The 20,102-nt window shown below is 42.7% G+C and overlaps 1 protein-coding gene across 7 annotated transcripts in view; it reads right to left on the reverse strand.

The window, feature by feature from the left end:
• Positions 1-20,102, reverse strand: part of LOC139561843 (H(+)/Cl(-) exchange transporter 3-like) — a 58,030-nt gene that overhangs the window by 26,156 nt on the left and 11,772 nt on the right. For 4 of the 7 annotated variants that reach the window (XM_071379152.1, XM_071379157.1, XM_071379154.1 and 1 more), the window contains 2 exons: positions 3,569-3,729; positions 413-512 (listed from right to left, as the gene is read on the reverse strand). In XM_071379152.1, coding sequence (XP_071235253.1) covers positions 413-512; positions 3,569-3,729 — 261 coding nt within the window. Of the gene's footprint in view, positions 1-412; positions 513-3,568; positions 3,730-12,633; positions 12,930-19,197; positions 19,220-20,102 lie in introns of those variants that run through there. The other 3 variants (XM_071379158.1, XM_071379153.1, XM_071379159.1) reach the window with 3 other exon arrangements.

Raw genomic sequence — 20,102 nt, forward strand, 5'->3', positions numbered from 1 at the left:
ATGAAATGGGTCACAAGGTTAGGATTCGTATGAAAAGATACTAATAATTCACAGCAAACTGCATCTGCTGTAAAGACTGTTCTCATTGTGTAGAATCCAGGGTCTGGCCCCCAAAACAACGTTTCTCTCATAATTATCCATACTGGAGCCATCTCCACCCTGGTACCTCATAGAACAGAAACACCAACTCATGCTATGGAATGTGGTCTTGTTAGGTCACCCAATACATCGTAAATCTTCAGCATTAAGCCTCCAGACTCCCCTCCTCAGTAGAACACACACAGATGAGTGTTATAAAACCCTCAATTCTGTTGCATAAAACAACCATTTGATGCAATAACAGCATTATAACATAATCTTGTAATTTTGCTCTCACATTACTAGTACAGGTGAGCTCAGGTGTCTGTATTACCTGAGGCCAGTCCTGTCAGCGTCACTACCAGCCATCCAGACCAGGCATCATACAGGCTCTTGGTGAACTCCCATGCAGACTCCTTCTTCTTAGCGTTGATCTGTACACACACACACACACACACACACACACTTAACATAAATACTCAAAGTCACAGCTGGCTAAAAGTATTAAACAATATATGGTTCTCCCCTTTTTAGAGAAACAATTATCAAAATGATCATATTATTTTATTACCACTCATAATGAGTGGCCTAACCATCCATGAACTGCTGCTTCTGCAGTTTGTCAACTTCAGAGCAATTGTTACGTGTTCCTGTTTGTCGGGTGGAAAAAAAAATATGTAAACTCCAGGCAACATTCAAATGACATTAAAATGTGGGAGTGAATGGAACCTTGAGGAACGATGTAACCCAGATTCATATCACTAAAGACAAAAAGGTTTTCCTCGTGGTGCTCAGTCAGGCACACAGAGCCACCACAGAGAGCATAGGAGGGAACACCTCCTCAACAACAACGACAAACATGACCCCTGGCAGACACTGTAGAGACTTGGGCTGTATACCGTATACCGGGGTATTTGGAAATAGCCTTGGGATGTTTTGTTTCTTCTATTTATTTTGACGTTTTCTTTCTACTTAAGTAAATACCTGCAGTCAACTTGTACAATACGTTAGGAGATAAAGCAGATTGCATTCTTCATTTCACCTCACCTGTCACAATTTTTCATTATGAAGTTTACCAGTAATCTCCAGTCATGTAGTGTTTGTTTACAAGCACACAATGACGAGAGACCGGAGACTTGTGAGTCACTCACCGTTATGCAGCATGCGCCAGGTGATCAAGTTACAGTATGGAATTCACAACCAAAATGTTTGCCAGCTAGATATCTTACAGTGGTAAGAACATGTATGTGATCCCTTTGCTAAAACATGTATTTCTGCAAAGATTGGTCATAAAATTTGATCTGATCTTCATCTAGGTGACAACAATAGACAAAACACAGTCTGCTTAAACAAATAACACACAAACAATTATATATTTTCATGTCTTATTGAACACACCATGTAAACATTCACAGTGCAGGGTGGGAAAAGTATGTGAACCCTTGGATTTAATAACTGGTTGACCCTCCTTTGGCAGCAATAACCTCAACCAAACACTTTCTGTAGTTGCGGATCAGACCTGCACAACGGTCAGGAGGAATTTTGGACCATTCCTTTTTACAAAACTGTTTCAGTTCAGCAATATTCTTGGGATGTCTGGTGGGAACTGCTCTCGAGGTCATGCCACAGCATTTCAAATCGGGTTGAGGTCAGGACTCTGCCACTCCAGAAGGCTTATTTTCTTCTGTTGAAGCCATTCTGTTGTTGATTTACAGAATTTACAGTGATTTACAGTGTTTTGGGTCGTTGTCCTGTTGCATCACCCAACTTCTGTTGAGCTTCAATTGGTGGACAGATAAGATAGCCTAACATTCTCCTGCTTAATGTCTTGATAAATTTGGGAATTCATTTTTCCGTCGATGATAGCAAACTGTCCAGGCCCTGAGGCAGCAAACCAGCCCCAAACCATGATGCTCCCTCCATACTTTACAGTCGGGATGAGGTTTTGATGTTGGTGTGTTGTGCCTTTTTTCTCCACACATAGTGTTGTGTGTTCCTTCTAAACAACTCAGCTGTAGTTCCTTCTGTCCACTGAATAGTTTGCCAGGAATGCGGTGGAAAAATATGATTTTCTGAGATCTCTTTTGTTTGGGGCATGGTTCACAGGCAATGCGTCATGTGAATAGCAAACTCAAATTTTGTCAGCGTTTTTTATAGGGGAAGGCAGCTCTAACCAACATCTACAATCTCGTCTCATTGATTGGACTCCAGGTTAGCTGACTCCTGACTTCAAATCAGCTTTTGGAGAAGTCATTAGCCTAGGGGTTCACATACTAGGGGTTCACATACTAGGGGTTCACATACTAGGGGTTCACATACTAGGGGTAGGGGTTCACATACTAGGGGTTCACATACAACCTACACTGTGAATGTTTAAATTATGTATTCAATCTAGACAAGAAAAATACAATAATTTGTGTGTTATTAGTTTAAGCAGACTATGTTTGTCTATTGTTGTGATTTAGATGAAGATCAGATCAAATTTGATGATCAATTTATGCAGAAATCCAGGTAATTCCAAAGGGTTCACATATTTTTTCTTGCCACTGTTTAACTATTAAGTTAACTGTCTAAAATGTGCTAAATGCTCTTCAGTTGTGCATTTGGTTTGCTAATTTAGCAGCTAGTTAGCTATGTAGCTAAGTGGTTAGCTTCTTCCAAAATTAAGTTTCGCTGAACTGTTTTTTGGTAACAGCGAAGAATCTCCTCCTGGATCAAAAGCCTGTCTAGTATTTGTTTTGTTCGAGCAGCAAACTGAGTAGCATTTTAGAGTTACTTGTATCATTTTATGAGCTGAGATGTTTGTCCTGCAAATACTCTAGTTCAGAGACTGTATAAAATGTTTGCAATGCGCTCGTTAGCACTCTCTATAGGATGTTACATGTACTTGTTAGCATTGCTAACCTTCGGATATTACCGAATATCCCGGTATTGCATAAGGTCGGTATGAAGGTGTGACAATTTATATACTGCCCAAGCCCAGTAGAGAAAGACTAGGTGTTATAAAATAAATGGTACTGAAACAAAAAGGCTTGTACATGCACACTGAGCCACCACAGAGAACAGGGATCAGGGAACACTTCTAGGGCACCATTTCTTTCACAACATTTCTTTCACAACACAACAACAAACATGAGCCCTGACCTGTGGCAGACACTGTGGAGAATAGCTCCCTCTCCCCCCTACTCATCCCACAAGACAACAACACAAGCAACAATGAAGACCTGACCTGGAAATTACATTATTGCTCATAAGACATCTGTTCAGACACAAAACTACACTATACAGTGGTAAGAGGGTCAGAATGTAGAATCTAGATGAAGAGTAAGGGGCCCAGCACAGAGTCCTTGGGGACACCCTTGTGGTTATTTTACCTACCCTAGCCGAATACACTGATTGTAAGTCTGCTAAATTACTAAAAATCTATATATATTTAGTGTGCAGCTATTCTTTTCTTAAATTAGTTTCTAAAATGTAAACGCATCCTCACCTTGCGGTGGCGTTCGCGGTCCTTGCACTTCTCCCGGACCCAGTCGATGGTGTGGAAGTCATCGTAGGTGCCGACCCCCGGGATGGGCTCCTCCAGGAAGTCCAGCAGGTGGGTGGTGCTGCTCACCACCCCTCCCCCGTTAGACATGACGTAGTTAGATCCTACAGGTGTGAGAGAGAGAGTTTGTGAGAGACCAGACAATGGCATACTAGTTCCTTCATAGCCTGCTAGAAGTCTGGATGGGCCAAATGCTGTTATGAATAAGCCATCTGGGTCAGACAGACAGTGATGTAATGATCTTCCCTGTCAGCCTCCACTGAAAAACCCAGGTAAAAGGAGGCAACAGTAACAGCGTCAGAGAAAACCTCCCACTCTGAGTAACACAGTCACATCTGACACAGAAGATATGATTCCCTCCGCCCTGACAAGGACCAACAGCAGAAACACTGCTACTGTACATAAAACCCACCAGCAGAGGCATAACTACAGTGTGCTTGTAGCCTTTTCTGCTTCTCACACGATTATCATCCCTGAAATCAAATTACACCAACCCCAGTTTCATGTTTATTCTTTACACTGTGTGCATCAACCTGGAAGTGGTAAATATCTACTCCATTAGGAACACTGCATTGCACATGCTGCCTGCTGGCATATGAAAACAAGAGTTTGTCTGACTGACTAGTACTTGTGGCACACCGGGGAAAACCCCGTCCATCCAGCCATCCGTTGGATGCCTGCTCCATCTCAACCAGAGTCAGACACAGTGAAAAAACTAACTACTGACCCGTGTACACACACAGCTCCGTAATAAATCAGATGACTAAATCCTCTTTACTCCCTTTACCCCCTCACCACCAGAGCACTGTGGGTAAACCTGCAGCTCAGAGCCAAAATGGAGGTGCAGTTGCAGACGTTCAATTGCAGATTGAACACAGGGGGTAGAATCTGAGCCAGGGCTCTACGATTCCTTTTAATGAATCACTCACTGGTCATGGAGGTTAGTCTCAGAACAGTGGTTCATTCACAATCTAAAGACTTCCTTCAAAAAGGACCGTTCCGGTTTAAAGGAGAATGTTTACTTACAAGCCTGTGAGGTTTTCTTCCTCGAATCTCATTTCACAATCTCTGATAACAGTTCCCCATAAAGATTGCCACAAGGACACAAGGGCCTATCTACAGTCACATGCCTCTGTGTACACAACAGGCTGTGTTATGTTGTAGTAAGAATGTGGCAGGGGAAACAGAGGCACAGTAGTAAAGTGTGACTGTAAAGTGAACACTGGCCAAGGATTCCAACAGTCTGCCATTCTTCTCGGTCTAGGTCTGCTTGTTTTAATACAGGATGTAGGCTACACCACACCAACAATGTTCAATTCATGTTCTGTTCACCATTAGGGATTTGAACACACAGCTCTGGTCACCCTTCTAGCATGATCAAAAAGCACAGAGAATGTAGCAATATTTTAAATTGCATTACAACACTTAAAATGTTTCAACTGGCAGAGATGCAGGATAGGAGAAAAATTTCCATATTTCCATATTTCCAAAAATATATATTCCAAAATGATGTCCTTCATGACGATAATCAAGAATAATGCCTGATGATCACTGCTAATGCTTGATATCCCAGATCCAGTCATGCTCGACTGTGCTGGTTGGTAGCAGTGCATCGGCGCATCTAACAAGGATAGTTAAATAGATTATACTGGCTGGCTGGCTGGCTGGCACACACACACACACACACACACACACACACAGAAAGGCGGAGATGGAGCAGAGGTGACTTGTAGTGCCCAGCACTACAACTCAGCTGGGCAGCCAACCGCCATTTTGAAAAAGGTCATCTCTCTCTGCAGTGGATGTGATCTGAGAGAAACAAACACTGCTACAGTAAGACACATTCATGCGAAGTAGCACCGGACAACGGCACGTAGTCGTCAAAGATGCTGCTCTTTAATTACTTGTTACTTTTCTTTCTTATTCTTATGTGTATTCTTTTAAAGTGCATTGTTGGTTAGGGGCTCGTCAGTAAGCATTTCACTGTAAGGTCTACACCTGTTGTATTCGGCACGTGACTAACACTTTATAAAAATCAAATTGTAAGTGCACTATCCAATTCAGTGGATTGTTTTGCAGTATTCTCTGAGTATGATAGGGATTACATATTATTTTCAAAGGCACAGAGACAGCCCTACATTCATCTACCCATACAACTCTACCAATAAAGAGGGAAATCGCTCACGTTGCGCAACTCCCATGTCATTCTGACAACTGTACGAGTCTGTTGGAATGTGTCCGGGAAAGAACAAAGTCACTATGTGTCCCCAAAAAAACATCAGAAGAGAATGTTGTCTCCTCAAGTATGTGCTTTAAACAACTGGTAGGCATGCATAACATTAGACCCATTCTTTGTTGTGCAAATTCTTATTTTCAGCTCTCTGAAATACAATACAGTGTATTGTGTATTTTTACAGAGAGACATTTTACCTGAGCGAGAGAGAAATAGGAATACACTGCAAAGCAATACCGACATAGCTCAAATCTGTTGATAATCTGGCCTTGTAGTAGGAAGTATTCACCTAAAACCCTCTGTGACATCACATCAACTGACATAACCCGATTTAACCCTAACAATCTGCAGAAGATGGATGCAAAGCTAATGACAAGTCGTTGTCAAGTTACGGCTAAATACATTAAAGATATTTTTTTTCCCATTTAGCATACACTCTTATGCAGAGCGACTTACAGTAGGGAATGCATACATTTTTCATACGGGTCCCACATGGGAATCGAAAACCACAACTCTGGCGTTACAAGTGCCATGCTCTACCAACTGAGCCACGGGTATGTGATTCATTTATGATGATGATTCATGGTTTGCTGACCTTCGAAACCATTCTCCAATGGCATGCGGTCAGGGACACACCACTGATGTGTAGTTGCTGAACTTCCCAGCAGTGTGTGATATTGTGCTGGAGTTTGTTAGGTAGGGTGGCATACAGCCACAGGGGCTGTTTAGTACAACCATGTCATCCAGGGGCTAACGTTGTGTGGCTTGGCACAGTTGGCACAATGACATCCAAAGCTGTAGAGCCTAGTGTTAGCCTATAACGATACCTAGGAGAGGCAGTTGGTGCTAACTGCTAAGCTAAATAAGGATATCAATGCTAGGAAACAAGGCGCTAACTGCTAAGCTAACTAAGGATATCAATCCTAGGCACTAACTGCTAACATAAAATACTAGAAACCTGGGACTGTCACCTGATCTGTGGGAAGTGGGAATGTGATCAAAGTTCAAACACTGGTGAATGACGAGTCACTCACTAGCAGGCTGGTCACTTCAATAATGGAACACTAGTCACTTTAATAATGTTTTCATACTGTTTTACTCATTTCATATGTACAGTGCCTTCGGAAAGTATTCAGACCCCTTGACTTTTTCCACATTTTCTTACATTACAGCCTTATTCTAAAATTGATTAAATAAATAAAAATCCTCAGCAATCTACACACAATACCCCATAATGACAACGCACAAACAGAAATACCTTATTTACGTAAGTATTCAGACCCTTGCCATGAGACTTGAAATTGAGCTCGAGTGCATCCTGTTTCCATTGATCATCCTTGAGATGTTTCTACAACTCGATTGGAGTCCACCTGTGGTATAGGAGGTCCCACAGTTGACAGTGCATGTCAGAGCAAAAACCAAGCCATGAGGTCAAAAAGGAATTATCCGTAGAGTTAGGGGACAGGATTGTGTCAAGGCACTGGGGAAGGGTACCAAAACATTTCTGCAGCATTGAAGGTCCTCAAGAACACAGTGGCCTCCATCATTCTTAAAATGGAAGAAGTTTGGAACCACCAAGACTCTTCATAGAGCTGGCTACCCCGCCAAACTGAGCAATCGGGGGAGAAGGGCCTTGGTTAGGGAGGTGACCAAGAATCCGATGGTCACTCTGACAGAGCTACAGAGTTCCTCTGTGGAGCTGGTAGAACCTTCCAGAAGGACAACCATCTCTGCAGCACTCCACCAATCAGGCCTTTATGGTAGAGATTGGCCAGACATAAGCCACTCCTCAGTAAAAGGCACATGACAGCCCACTATGAGTTTGCCAAAAGGCACCTAAACACTCTGACCATGAGAAACAAGATACTCTGGTCTGATGAAACCAAGATTGAACTCTCTGGCCTGAATGCCAAGCGTCACTTCTGGAAAAAACCTGGCACCATCCCTACGTGAAGCATGGTGGTGGCAGCATCATGCTGTGGCAATGTTTTTCAGGGGCAGGAAAACTAGTCAGGATCGAGGCAAAGATGAACGGAGCAAAGTACAGAAAGATCCTTGATGAAAACCTGCTCCAGAGCACTCAGGACCTCAGACTGGGGTAAAGGTTCACCTTCCAACAGGACAACAACCCTAAGCACATATCCACTCCTGTGTTGTCTTGGCTTCGGGACAAGTCTCAATGTCCTTCAGTGGCCCAGCCAGAGCCTGAACTTGAACCCAATCGAACATCTCTGGAGAGACCTGAAAACAGCTGTGCAGCAACGCTCCCCATCCAACCTGACAGAGCTTGAGAGGATCTGCAGAGAAGAATGGGAGAAACTCCTCAAATACAGGTGTGCCAAGCTTGTAGCGTCATACCCAAGAAGACTCTGTAATCGCTGTAATAGCTGCCAAAGGTGCTTCAACAAAGTACTGAGTAAAGAATCTGAATAAAATGTGATATGTTTTTTTTGTTTTGATAAATTAGCAACAATGTCTAAAATTCTGTTTTTGCTTTGTCATTATGGTGTATTGTGTGTAGATTGATGAGAAGTACTTTGAAAAAATATATTTTAGAATAAGGCTGTAACCTACCAAAATGTGGAAAAAGTCAAGTGGTCTGAATACTTTCCTAAGGCAATGTATATACAGTATTTTAGTCAATGCCACTGACATTGCTCATCCTAATAATTATAGATTTCTTAACTTTTAGATTTGTGTGTATTGTTGTGAATTGTTAGATACTACTACACTGTTGGAGCTAGGAACACAAGCATTTCGCTACACCCGCAATAACATCTACTAAATATGTGTATGTGACCAATAACATTTGATTTTGAGGAAAGTAGGACCATGGCGAGGATGAGAAAATAAAGTAAACTAATTTATTAACACTAATAAACAGAGACGCTATAAATGTGTGCTTTCACTACACTACTTGCTACCACTAGGAGTAGAGAAATGAGTAAAGGATTTCTCAGACCTCTAACCTGATTTTAGAAGGCCAAGCCAAGCCAAGCCATTCCAATTACAGTATTAGGTCTATATGAAGCCCTTTGATGTAGAAATAGGAGTGTAAGAGAGAAATAGGCATTTCCCAGAGAGCAGCAGGAACTAGTGTGTGTGTGTTACACTAGTTTAATAGCTTTCATCTGGTGCTTCCCTTCGTGAGGAAGACCAATGTGAAATGGCTTGTTCTTGTGGAGTCAGCTGAAACAGTCTCAGCCTGGCAAACAGAGCAGGCAGTCAAGTCAATCATTGAGATGGACATAATCGCCTTCTACTTTCCAACCAACCTGATTTGTGAGTGAAATCCACAGGGGGGAGATAAATAATGTCTTCATAATGAGGTTGAGTGGATGTTCTAATCTAGACTCTAGAACAGGGGTAGGCAACCCTGGTCCTGCAGTGCAGCAGGCACTTCACACAGCATCCAGCTGAATGATAACAATATGAAAACAGAATCCTACAAGGGACTGATTTCAACCACAACAGCAACACTGATCAATGAGTTCACAACACACACACACACACACACACACACACACACACACACACACACACACGTGCACTTTGTGTGTTCAGTTACATGCCTAAAGTGAGACCATTCAGTGTCAGGGTTTAGTGCACATAGGCACTACTCCAGTATCAGACTACTCCACCACTACTCCAGTATCAGACTACTCCACCACTACTCCAGCATCAGGATACTCCAGTATCTGTCTACTCCAGTATCAGACTACTCCACCACTACTCCAGTATCTGTCTACTCCAGCATCTGTCTACTCCAGCATCAGGCTACTGCAGCATCAGGCTACTGCAGCATCAGGCTACTGCAGCATCAGGCTACTGCAGCATCAGGCTACTGCAGCATCAGGCTACTGCAGCATCAGGCTACTGCAGCATCAGGCTCCTCTAGCATTACTCCAGTATCAGGCTCCTCTAGCATTACTCCAGTATCAGGCTCCTCTAGCATTACTCCAGTATCAGGCTCCTCTAGCATTACTCCAGTATCAGGCTCCTCTAGCATTACTCCAGTATCAGGCTCCTCTAGCATTACTCCAGTATCAGGCTCCTCTAGCATTACTCCAGTATCAGGCTCCTCTAGCATTACTCCAGTATCAGGCTACTCTAGCATTACTCCAGTATCAGGCTACTCTAGCATTACTCCAGTATCAGGCTACTCTAGCATTACTCCAGTACCAGGCTACTCTAGCATTACTCAAGTATCAGGCTACTCTAGCATTACTCCAGTATCAGGCTACTCCAGCATTACTCCAGTATCAGGCTACTCCAGCATTACTCCAGTATCAGGCTACTCCAGCATTACTCCAGTATCAGGCTACTCCAGCATTACTCCAGTATCAGGTTACTCCAGCATTACTCCAGTATCAGGCTACTCCAGCATTACTCCAGTCCTGCAAAGCAGATCAAGGAGGCTCAGCTTAGCAGCTGGACTGACTGGGGCTGGAGAACAGCAGGCTGCAACTAACCCTGGCCTGCACGAGGCTAGTAAGGAAACGTGACCGAAAGGCCTACCTCATAACAGACTAGAGAGAAAAAAAACATTTAGGGAACGAGAGAGAGAGAATCCTTTGCCAGTGTATTTCATTCAGCAAGGGAAAGTAATGAACAAGGACTACACCAACACAAACCATTATCTCGGACACACAGATAGGGACGTACCCTAAGGAGCTCAACCGTAAACTGAAAGTGGATGGAATAGGACTGACGTTAAGTAGTTTCTCTCTTTTGAGATAACCTACCACGTCACTGATTAAGTTTAAGTTGAGCGATTAACCGAAATGTAGGTTATTTTTCGTTTTGTAAACAACTAATTGACCAACTTTGGGTAAAGTATTTGAATTCCAGTTTCTGTAGAGACAAATCAGATCAAGCTTGAAATGTGCAATGTAGTAGAGAGTTGTAGTTGCCAACAGGCCAATATTCTAGATAGTTTAGCGCAGAAAACGTGGCAACTACAATTACCACAACCCATTGTGCGCCCGCATACTTGTCCTGTCTGTGTTGAGCACTGAGCTATAATAAGAATGGTGTGGAGCAGACACAGAGACTGTGTGGTTTTTCTTCTCTCAATCTAGAGGGATAGAAAGCAGCTGCTTCCAGAGCATTGTCATCTGAAAATACATGATCTAAGAGATTGATAGTTGGTATTCAGCAGTCATAAAAGTATGCCTTATTTACTTTGCTGTCAGACAAAATCACTATTTTAGTAGTTCTTCACAGGCAGCAGCTCTATAGAGATGAGATGATGACTTGGAATTAAATAAAGTCATCAAATTAAACAAATATTGTATTAAAGTAATGTGAATAAATTATGTTAAAGCAGTAATGGGCAGCCACTACAATTTAAAAAAAAACTTGTATTAATTGTTTTATTCTGCGCTTACACAGCATTCAACCCATATTATGCACAGTTGATTAAAAAAAAAAATGAAAAAAAGTGATTCTTTTTTTATAATCGAACTGAAACAACCTCAAAAAGCACTAATTGCTCAGCACTATATTGAAGGCAAGGATATTATTAAGCGGTGTGCCATGAATGGCTAAGGCCTTGGGGAAGATAGAACAATGTATTAGTTAACTGTGAAAAAAAGGATATATCCACACAACATTGAATCATGTTGAGAATGTAAAGGTTTTGTACAGGTAATAAGGAGGATAGCAGATGCTTTATAGATGTTAGTGTGAGTTAGTGTTTTGTTCTCTGGAACCCCTTTTTTTATACTAAATATATCAGGGACTCCCTCATAATCAGAACACAACTCAAGTGAGATCAAAATAGCATACACAGAGTTTTACTAGGACTTGTGCAGCGCATGGCTAGATGAACCAAGTCTCGGGCCCTGGGAAGGAACATTTAGGCATCGTAGAGAATCTTTCATTTTTCAAGCTAATTATCCTGACAATTTACAGAGAAAACTTTGCAGTTTAATAACAATAAAATGGGATTACACGAAGTATTGCGATGAAAAATTTATAATTGGTGGAGTAAGCCTAGTGTGGATACCTATATCCCTGTGTTCTTAACCCAGGCCCATAATGCCCTGGGTTAAGAACATCAACAATATTACAATACATTGTATTGTATTAAACACTCAAAACGTTTTCCACTGATCCCTTGACAAAATGTGTTTAAAATCGGGTGCTGTTAGTAATATTCATAAAATAAAATACATATTTTTTTCTTCAAACACTGTTGCATGTTAAATGGATCAGCACCACACGGAGACCAACATCTGGAAGCTGTTATAGAGGTGTTCCCACACACACCAAACACGTGTCTCTCTCTTGAACACACACAAACATTTAACGGCTTATTCTAAGTCAAGAGACTAAAGGGTGGAGGCAGTGGCACACATTGCTACTCCTTGGCCACTGCTTCATCCAGCTCAGCTAAGCCTTCCTGTGAAAAAAACACACCCAGCTAATTCACCACGCAGATAACGCACACACACAGCCCAGATATTGGGTCACAAACTGCCAAGGTTAATCATCAATGAGCAGGGGAATGGTCGAAGAATGACAGCCAGCTAACATTAGTTAGATAATATTGTCGCCCACACACACACACACACACATTACAGCCCTCCTATCTGTTCTAAATCATAAGCGCCACACCATTTTAGTCTTTATAACAACAGCTGGGAGCTTGAGCGTTAGATTATCCAGCTCCATGACTAACTGTAGCCAGACGGACATATGGACAGACAGACAGAAATGAACCTCCAACCTCCATACAGAAGGAAGGAAAGGTGCGGGGATCGTGGCATACCTCTTTTAGGAAGTTCCTGCAGGGGAATGGTATCCCCTCCCCCGTCGTAAGGGAGATAGGGGTCGGTCTCGGCTGAGATATCCTCCATGGTTAACTGACAGTTGGCCGCTAAGCTTACGTTAGCTCTCTCACTGCGCGTTAGCTACTCGTCTCCAGGCGAACTGTTTACCATGGAGGCAGCCTCCATGATTTACAGCAGCGACGAATAGAGTAGCGGGCTGTGTGCGTAGGCTTATTTGTGACTGTGTGTGTGCGTGAGTGACGATGTGTGTGTGTGTGTGTGTGTGAGAGCCGAGCTCTCAGCAGTTGACTGCTAAGGGGCCGGTGATGTCGTCACAGGAAAGACGATCGGCTCGCACTGGTTGGTTGTTAGGGTAGACAACTGCCAGTACTGCTGGCATCATATTGATCTGTATTGACTGCAGCACTATACAGTACATTACAGTTTTAATTTGCTGCTTACCAAGGAATTAACAAATTAATATATTAATGTTAGAAAAACTGTTTTTCTGCACAATCAATAGGCCTAATTGACTTGAATGAAGCAATTTCTCAGAGGCAGAACAGCGTGTGCACACACACACACACACACACACACACACACACACACACACACACACACACACACACACACACACACACACACACACACACACACACACACACACACACACACACACACACACACACACACACACACACACACACACAAAAAAATCAAAATGCCATTAGAGCAAAAGCCACAGCAGGGGAGAGCAAGAGAAACAGCCAGAAGATGAAAACTACCATAAACAAATGAGTGAAACCATTAGTGCTAGACAGAGACTCTCCTCTACCTTCTCCTTCCCTTTTCCACAAACACATGAACTTTCTCTCTTTCGCTCTCAAACACGTATGCACAAAGAGGATATGAAGCCATGTGTGAGATTTCTTCTGAAGGGTTCATAGCTACCAACAGAGCCTTCAGAAAGTATATCCCTCGACTTAGTCCACATTTGTTGTGTTACAGCCCAAATTCAAAATGGATTAAATATATACAGTGGGGAGAAGAAGTATTTGATACACTGCAGATTTTGCAGGTTTTACTACTTACAAAGCATGTAGAGGTCTGTAATTTTTATCATAGGTACACTTCAACTGTGAGAGACGGAATCTAAAACAAAAATCCAGAACATCACATTGTATGATTTATAAGTAATTAATTGGCATTTTATTGCATGACATAAGTATTTGATACATCAGAAAAGCAGAACTTAATATTTGGTACAGAAACCTTTGTTTGCAATTACAGAGATCATACGTTTCCTGTAGTTCTTGACCAGGTTTACACACACTGCAGCAGGGATTTTGGCCCATTTTGGCCCTAAGCATGCCCCATTCAAAAAAATTTGAACCAGGAACAGATAAAGCCCTTGGTTCACTCCAGACCTGACTGCCCTTGACCAGCACAAAAACATCCTGTGGCGTACGGCATTAGCATCAACTAGCCCCCGCGATATGCAACTTTTCAGGAAAGATAGGAACCAATCTAGCTTTTTTTAAACATAAATTTGCATCCTGCAGCAAACTCCAAAAAGTTCTGGCACACTGTAATGTCCATGGAGAATAAGAGCACCTCCTCCCAGCTGCCCACTGCTCTGAGGCTAGGAAACACTGTCACCACCAATAAATCCACAATAATCGAGAATTTCAATAAGCATTTCTCTATAGCTGGCCATGCTTTCCACCTGGCTAACCCTAACCTGGTCAACAGCCCGCCACCCCCCACAGCAACTTGCCCAAGCCTCCCCTATTTCTCCTTCACCCAAATCCAGATAGCTGATGTTCTGAAAGAGCTGCAAAATCTGGACCCCTACAAACCAGCAGGGCTAGACAATCAGGACCCTCTCTTTCTAAAATTATCAGCCGAAATTGTTGCAACCCCTATTACTAGCCTGTTCAACCTCTCTTTCGTATCGTCTGAGATTCCCAAAGATGTCATTTACAAAATAGCCTCCAACACTCTACTCAGCAAATTGAATGCAGTCTATCACAGTGCCATCTGTTTTGTCACCAAAGCCCCATATACTACCCACCACTGCGACCTGTATGCTCTCGTTGGCTGGCCCTCGCTTCATATTCGTCGCCAAACCCACTGGCTCCAGGTCATCTGTAAGTCTTTGCTAGATGAACCCCGCCTTATCTCAGCTCACTGGTCACCATAGCAGCACCCACCCGTAGCACGAGCAGGTATATTTCACTTGTCACCCCCAAAACCAACTGCTCCTTTGGCCGCCTTTCCTTCCAGTTCTCTGCTGCCAATGACTGGAACAAATTGCAACAAAAAAACAAAAAAATAATCACTGAAGCTGGAGACTCATATCTCCCTCACTAACTTTAAGCACCAGCTGTCAGAGCAGCTCACAGATCACTGCACCTGTACCATTGCCCATCTGTAAATAACCCATCCAACTACCTCATCCCCATACTGTTATTTATTTTTGCTCCTTTGCACTCCAGTATCTCTACTTGCACATTCATCTTCTGCACATCTATCACTCCAGTGTTTAATTGCTAAATTGTAATTATTTCACCACTATGGCCTATTTATTGCCTTACCTCCCTCATCTTACCTCATTTGCACACACTGTATATAGACGTTTTTTCTTCTGTGTTTGTTTATTCCATGTGCAACTCTGTTGCTTTATCTTGGCCAGGTCACAGTTGTAAATGAGAACTTGTTCTGAACTAGCCTACCTTGTTAAATAAAATGTGAAATACAATTTTTTTAAAGTGCAATTAATAACTTCACCATGCTCAAAAAACATAATTCCACTTTGACATTATGGGGTATTGTGTGAATGACAGTGACACAACATCTACATTTAAATCATTTTAAGGCTGTAGCACAACAAAATGTGAAAAAAGTCAAGGGGTGTGAATACTTTGAAGGCAGAGCACTGCCACATTTGGCAATGAGTGTGCACATGAGTGAAACTGTCACACTGCAAAACTGAAGCAGCTCTATCAAAATCAGTCACTAGAGAGCACTGCACCTGAAATGTATAGTCACACTATGACTTGTTATTATTAAGAAAGATGACATTTTGACTGCTGTGCTGGCATCATCAAACCAAACAAACAACCAAGGAAGCCCCTACCTTTTAGCAATGTTCCTGTTGCTAGGCGATGGCACAGGCGATATCAACCATCTGGAGTTTGGAAGTAAATCCCAAAAGAGAGTACAAAGTTAACGTGGCACCAGGGTTCTAGAAATCAGATGAACCAGCACTCCAGAACCAAATATGTTCTATCTACACAGTTCCAATATGTAATTCCTCTGTTCTAAGCCTGGATCAGGTAGTTCCATTGTGTTCCACTAAAGAACATTCCCACGTCTGCCTGACACAGCACACAAGGTGGGCCAGACAAGGGTCCACTTCCACCCCCAACACACAGTGCATATAAATAGCACGAGACACACAGAAAGGCAGCTTAACCTACAGGCACAATCCTGACAGATACCGGCATTTACACTTCATGGATTGCCACTAGGCACGTGCTGATTGGACGGCAAGCTGCCAAACTGGTTCACGAGAATTCATTTTTCACTCCCCTAGTCACTTCATCCAGTTCCTACACTATATATACACAAAAGTAAGTGGCACCCCTTCAAATTAGTGGATTCGGCTATTTCAGCCACACCCGTTGCTGACAGGTATATAAAATCGAGCACACAGCCATGCAATCGCCTGTGATGGAAATGTTATACTCATGTGCTTCTCTTAGGACTAATTTCTGTGTTCTATTCATGTGCTGTTCTAATGACCAATTTCTGTGTTCATGCAAGTGTTTGACTGAAAGAATCCTCACTATCAGTATCTGCAATTTGGCAGTACGCCCAGACCTTGTTTTGAGAACGAAAGATTTCTCAGTTTCAGGGTCTCAGCTTAGAGAGAAGAAGCCTTGTGAGGTATTGGTCTGTTACATGTTATGAACCAGTATTGGTCGGTCACATGAATGAAACAAACCGGTAATGATTAATGCTAAATCATGCAAATATAACTTGTCTGTGTATAGCCGTATATAAGGCAACTGCTGGGACTACCCAGGCAGAGCTCCTGATTGACATGTGTACTATGGTGCATTGAGTTGGTTGAAACCTCTCCAGCGCGCTGGCAATAAACAATGATTCATTTAAGATTGACTATGGAGTGTTGTGGAAATTCTTACACAGGGACACTGAAAGGCAAACATTGGCAGTAGAATGCCCCGTACTGAAGTGCTCAGTGACTTTCAACGTGACACTGTTATAGGATGCACACCTTTGCAAAAAAGCAGCTCTTCAAATTTCTGCCCTGCTAGGGCTGCCCTGGTCAACTGTACGTGCTGTTACTGTGAAGTGGAAACATCTAGGAGCAACAACGGCTCAGCCACGAAGTGGTAGGCCACACAAGCTCACAGAATGGGACCGCCGAGTGCTGGAGAGCATTAAACTCGTCTGTCCTCGTTTACAACACTCACTAGAGTTCCAAACTGCCTATGGAAGCAACGTCAGCACAAGTACTGTTCGTCGGGAGCTTCATGAAATGGGTTTCCATGGCCGAGCAGCCGCACACAAGCCTAAGATCACTATGCGCAATGCCAAGTGTCGGCTGGAGTGGTGTAAAGCTCGCCACCATTGGACTCTGGAGCAGTAGAAGCGCGTTCTCTGGAGTCTGACAGATGAATCTGGGTTTGGCGGATGCCAGGAGAACGCTACCTGCCCAAATGCATAGTGCCAACTGTCAAGTTTGGTGGAAGACGAATAATGGTCTGGGGCTGTTTTTCATGGTTCGGGCTAGGCCCCTTAGTTCTAGTAAAATGGAAATCTTAATGCTACAGCATACAATGACATTCTAGACTATTCTGTGCTTCAACTTTGTGGCAACAGTTTGGGGAAGTCCCTTTCCTGTTTCAGCCTATGGTTTGTCGAGATCGGTGTCGAAGCCAACTGACATTTACTCCTGAGGTGCTGACCTGTTGCACCTTCTACAACCACTGTGATTATTATTATTATTATTTGACCCTGCTGGTCATCTATGAACATTTTGGCCATGTTCTGTTATAAATCTCCACCCGGCACAGCCAGAAGAAGACTGGCCACCCCTCATAGCCTGGTTCCTCTCTAGGTTTCTTCCTAGGTTCTGGCCTTTCTAGGGAGTTTTTCCTAGCCACCGTGCTTCTACACCTGCATTGCTTGCTGTTTGGGGTTTTAGGCTGGGTTTCTGTACAGCATCTGGGAGACATCAGCTGATGTAAGAAGGGCTTTATAAATTAATTTGATTGATTGATTGATTGAAGAACATGACTGGTCTGAACAGAGCCCTGACCTCAACCCCATCAAAACACCTTTGGGATGAATTGGAACGCCGACTGCGAGCCAGGCCTAATCGCCCAACATCAGTGCCCAACCTAACTTGTGCCTGTGGCTGAATGGAAGCAACTCCCCGCAACAATGTTCTAGTGGAAATCTTTCCCAGAAGACTGGAGGCTGTTATAGCAGCAAAGGGGGGGACCAACTCCATATTAAAGCCCATTATTTTGGAATGAGATGACGAGCAGGTGTCCACATACTTTTGTATATAACATGTGGGCATGTGTATGAACACTGACTTGAGTAGCCTGTTACTTAGTAACACGTGGATAAACCTACAGGCAGTAGCTTACACCTAGGTTCACTGAGAAAGTTTGCAGACTTGGAGAATGGAGACCACTGATTGGGAAGAGATTACTGAGAGTGACCTTGTAACCCAACTCATACTCATTCCCTAGGGGGAAGGGAAACAGGACTTTATTAAATATGGTACTTAAAACATACATGGTTAAGTAGTTTTCTATAATTATCTTGTAACAAAGTACTGATGTTCTACCTTTGACCTGTGTAACTGCCAGTATCAAATGTCTGCCAGTGTTGAATGTTGTGGCTAAAGTTAGACTCCAGACTGAGTCAAGGGTTCACTGATAATGTATCTGTGACACTATGTGATTCTGTAGCAGCTGATGTTGTGACATCCTACAAGCCTCTCGGCTGATGTTTACAGAACATTAGGTGCTGTGTGATTAATAAGAAGGGTATTCTCAGAGAAGGCCCGTTACAATTTGTTTCTGCTTCTGCTCTGGAGGTGTCTCCCTGTTGCAACTGTTAAATAAACAAGATTGGATTCTGACTGATGTTAGCAACAACTGCTCTCCTTTTGGTTCACCGGAAATTTCCCTTTACACACAGACACACAGTGGCCCGCCTTGGCATGCTTTCTCTGTGTCCTACTAAACAAAACCTGGTCACCCTCACTGGAGCAGTACTACTATATAGCCAGTCTCCACTGGGTCATTAATTATCAATGGTCTCTGGTCTCCAGTAACACTAAAGAAAAACATATCCACATGGCCTAACCAAGTTATGGAAGGTTACAGCAGAGTGCACTAGTTTGACATAACATTTCCTAGTTAGCTGGCTGTGAGGACTCCCAGAAAGAAGCAATGTAGCCTTAACATGCCCTGAGGCTCCAACAATGTTGCATTAAAGCATTCAGACTCACTAACCTGGTTTCCCAAGCGTTTCAACATTCAACTGCTACATCCGTTCATTGACATGCTTGGAAATATGACGAGAAGTCCGCTAAAAAGAAGTAGAAACACACTGGCGCCCAGGCAGGCAGCAAAACAGGCGTTAGGCTACATTTTGGTATTCACACATTGTGCAGTATTAGCAGTAGCGTTAGTGCCGGTCCATTCTCTGGTTACACATCTTCATTTACTTCTGGACTCTGTGGGGGAGCTTAATATGAGAAAAACTAGCCCTGTACTCAGCAATTCATAACTGCTTTCAGAGGCGCACGCACGCACACACAAACATTTAAACACAGGAGGAACTCTGCGCTTGTACACACTGGTGAGACAGTGGATAAGGAGTATTGTGCAAAAGAGTAAATATGTCAAGCACTGTGTGCCCCTAAGCACAACTTCAATTAGATTATAAACATTTTAAAAACTAGTTTCGACTAGTATTACATCCAATCAGACTCAATCAACATAAACAAGACAAAAGGCTGTCATTATTTTGGTTTTCATTGGCCTCTCCTTACATCCATGGTTTGATAAATGTACTTTAAAACCTCACTGGATCAGTGTCCCGAAATTGGGACAGTTGTTGCTCGATATACGATATGTGACTAGAATGCCGTTGTAAACAACAGCCAACTTTCCAGGACATAGACATATTAATCTAACTGCTGTGTCCAATTTACAGTAGCTATTACAGCAAGAGAAAAAAACATGCTATTGTTTAACTTAAGGGGCAGTATTAAGTAGCTTGGATGAAAAGGTGCCCAGAGTAAACTGCCTGCTACTCAGGCCCAAAAGCTAGAATATGCATATAATTAGTATATTTGGATAGAAAACACTCTGAAGTTTCTAAAACTGTTTGAATGATGTCTGTGAGTATAACA

Source organism: Salvelinus alpinus, chromosome 31 (genome assembly GCF_045679555.1).
Source record: "Salvelinus alpinus chromosome 31, SLU_Salpinus.1, whole genome shotgun sequence".
NCBI classification, from domain to species: domain Eukaryota; kingdom Metazoa; phylum Chordata; class Actinopteri; order Salmoniformes; family Salmonidae; genus Salvelinus; species Salvelinus alpinus.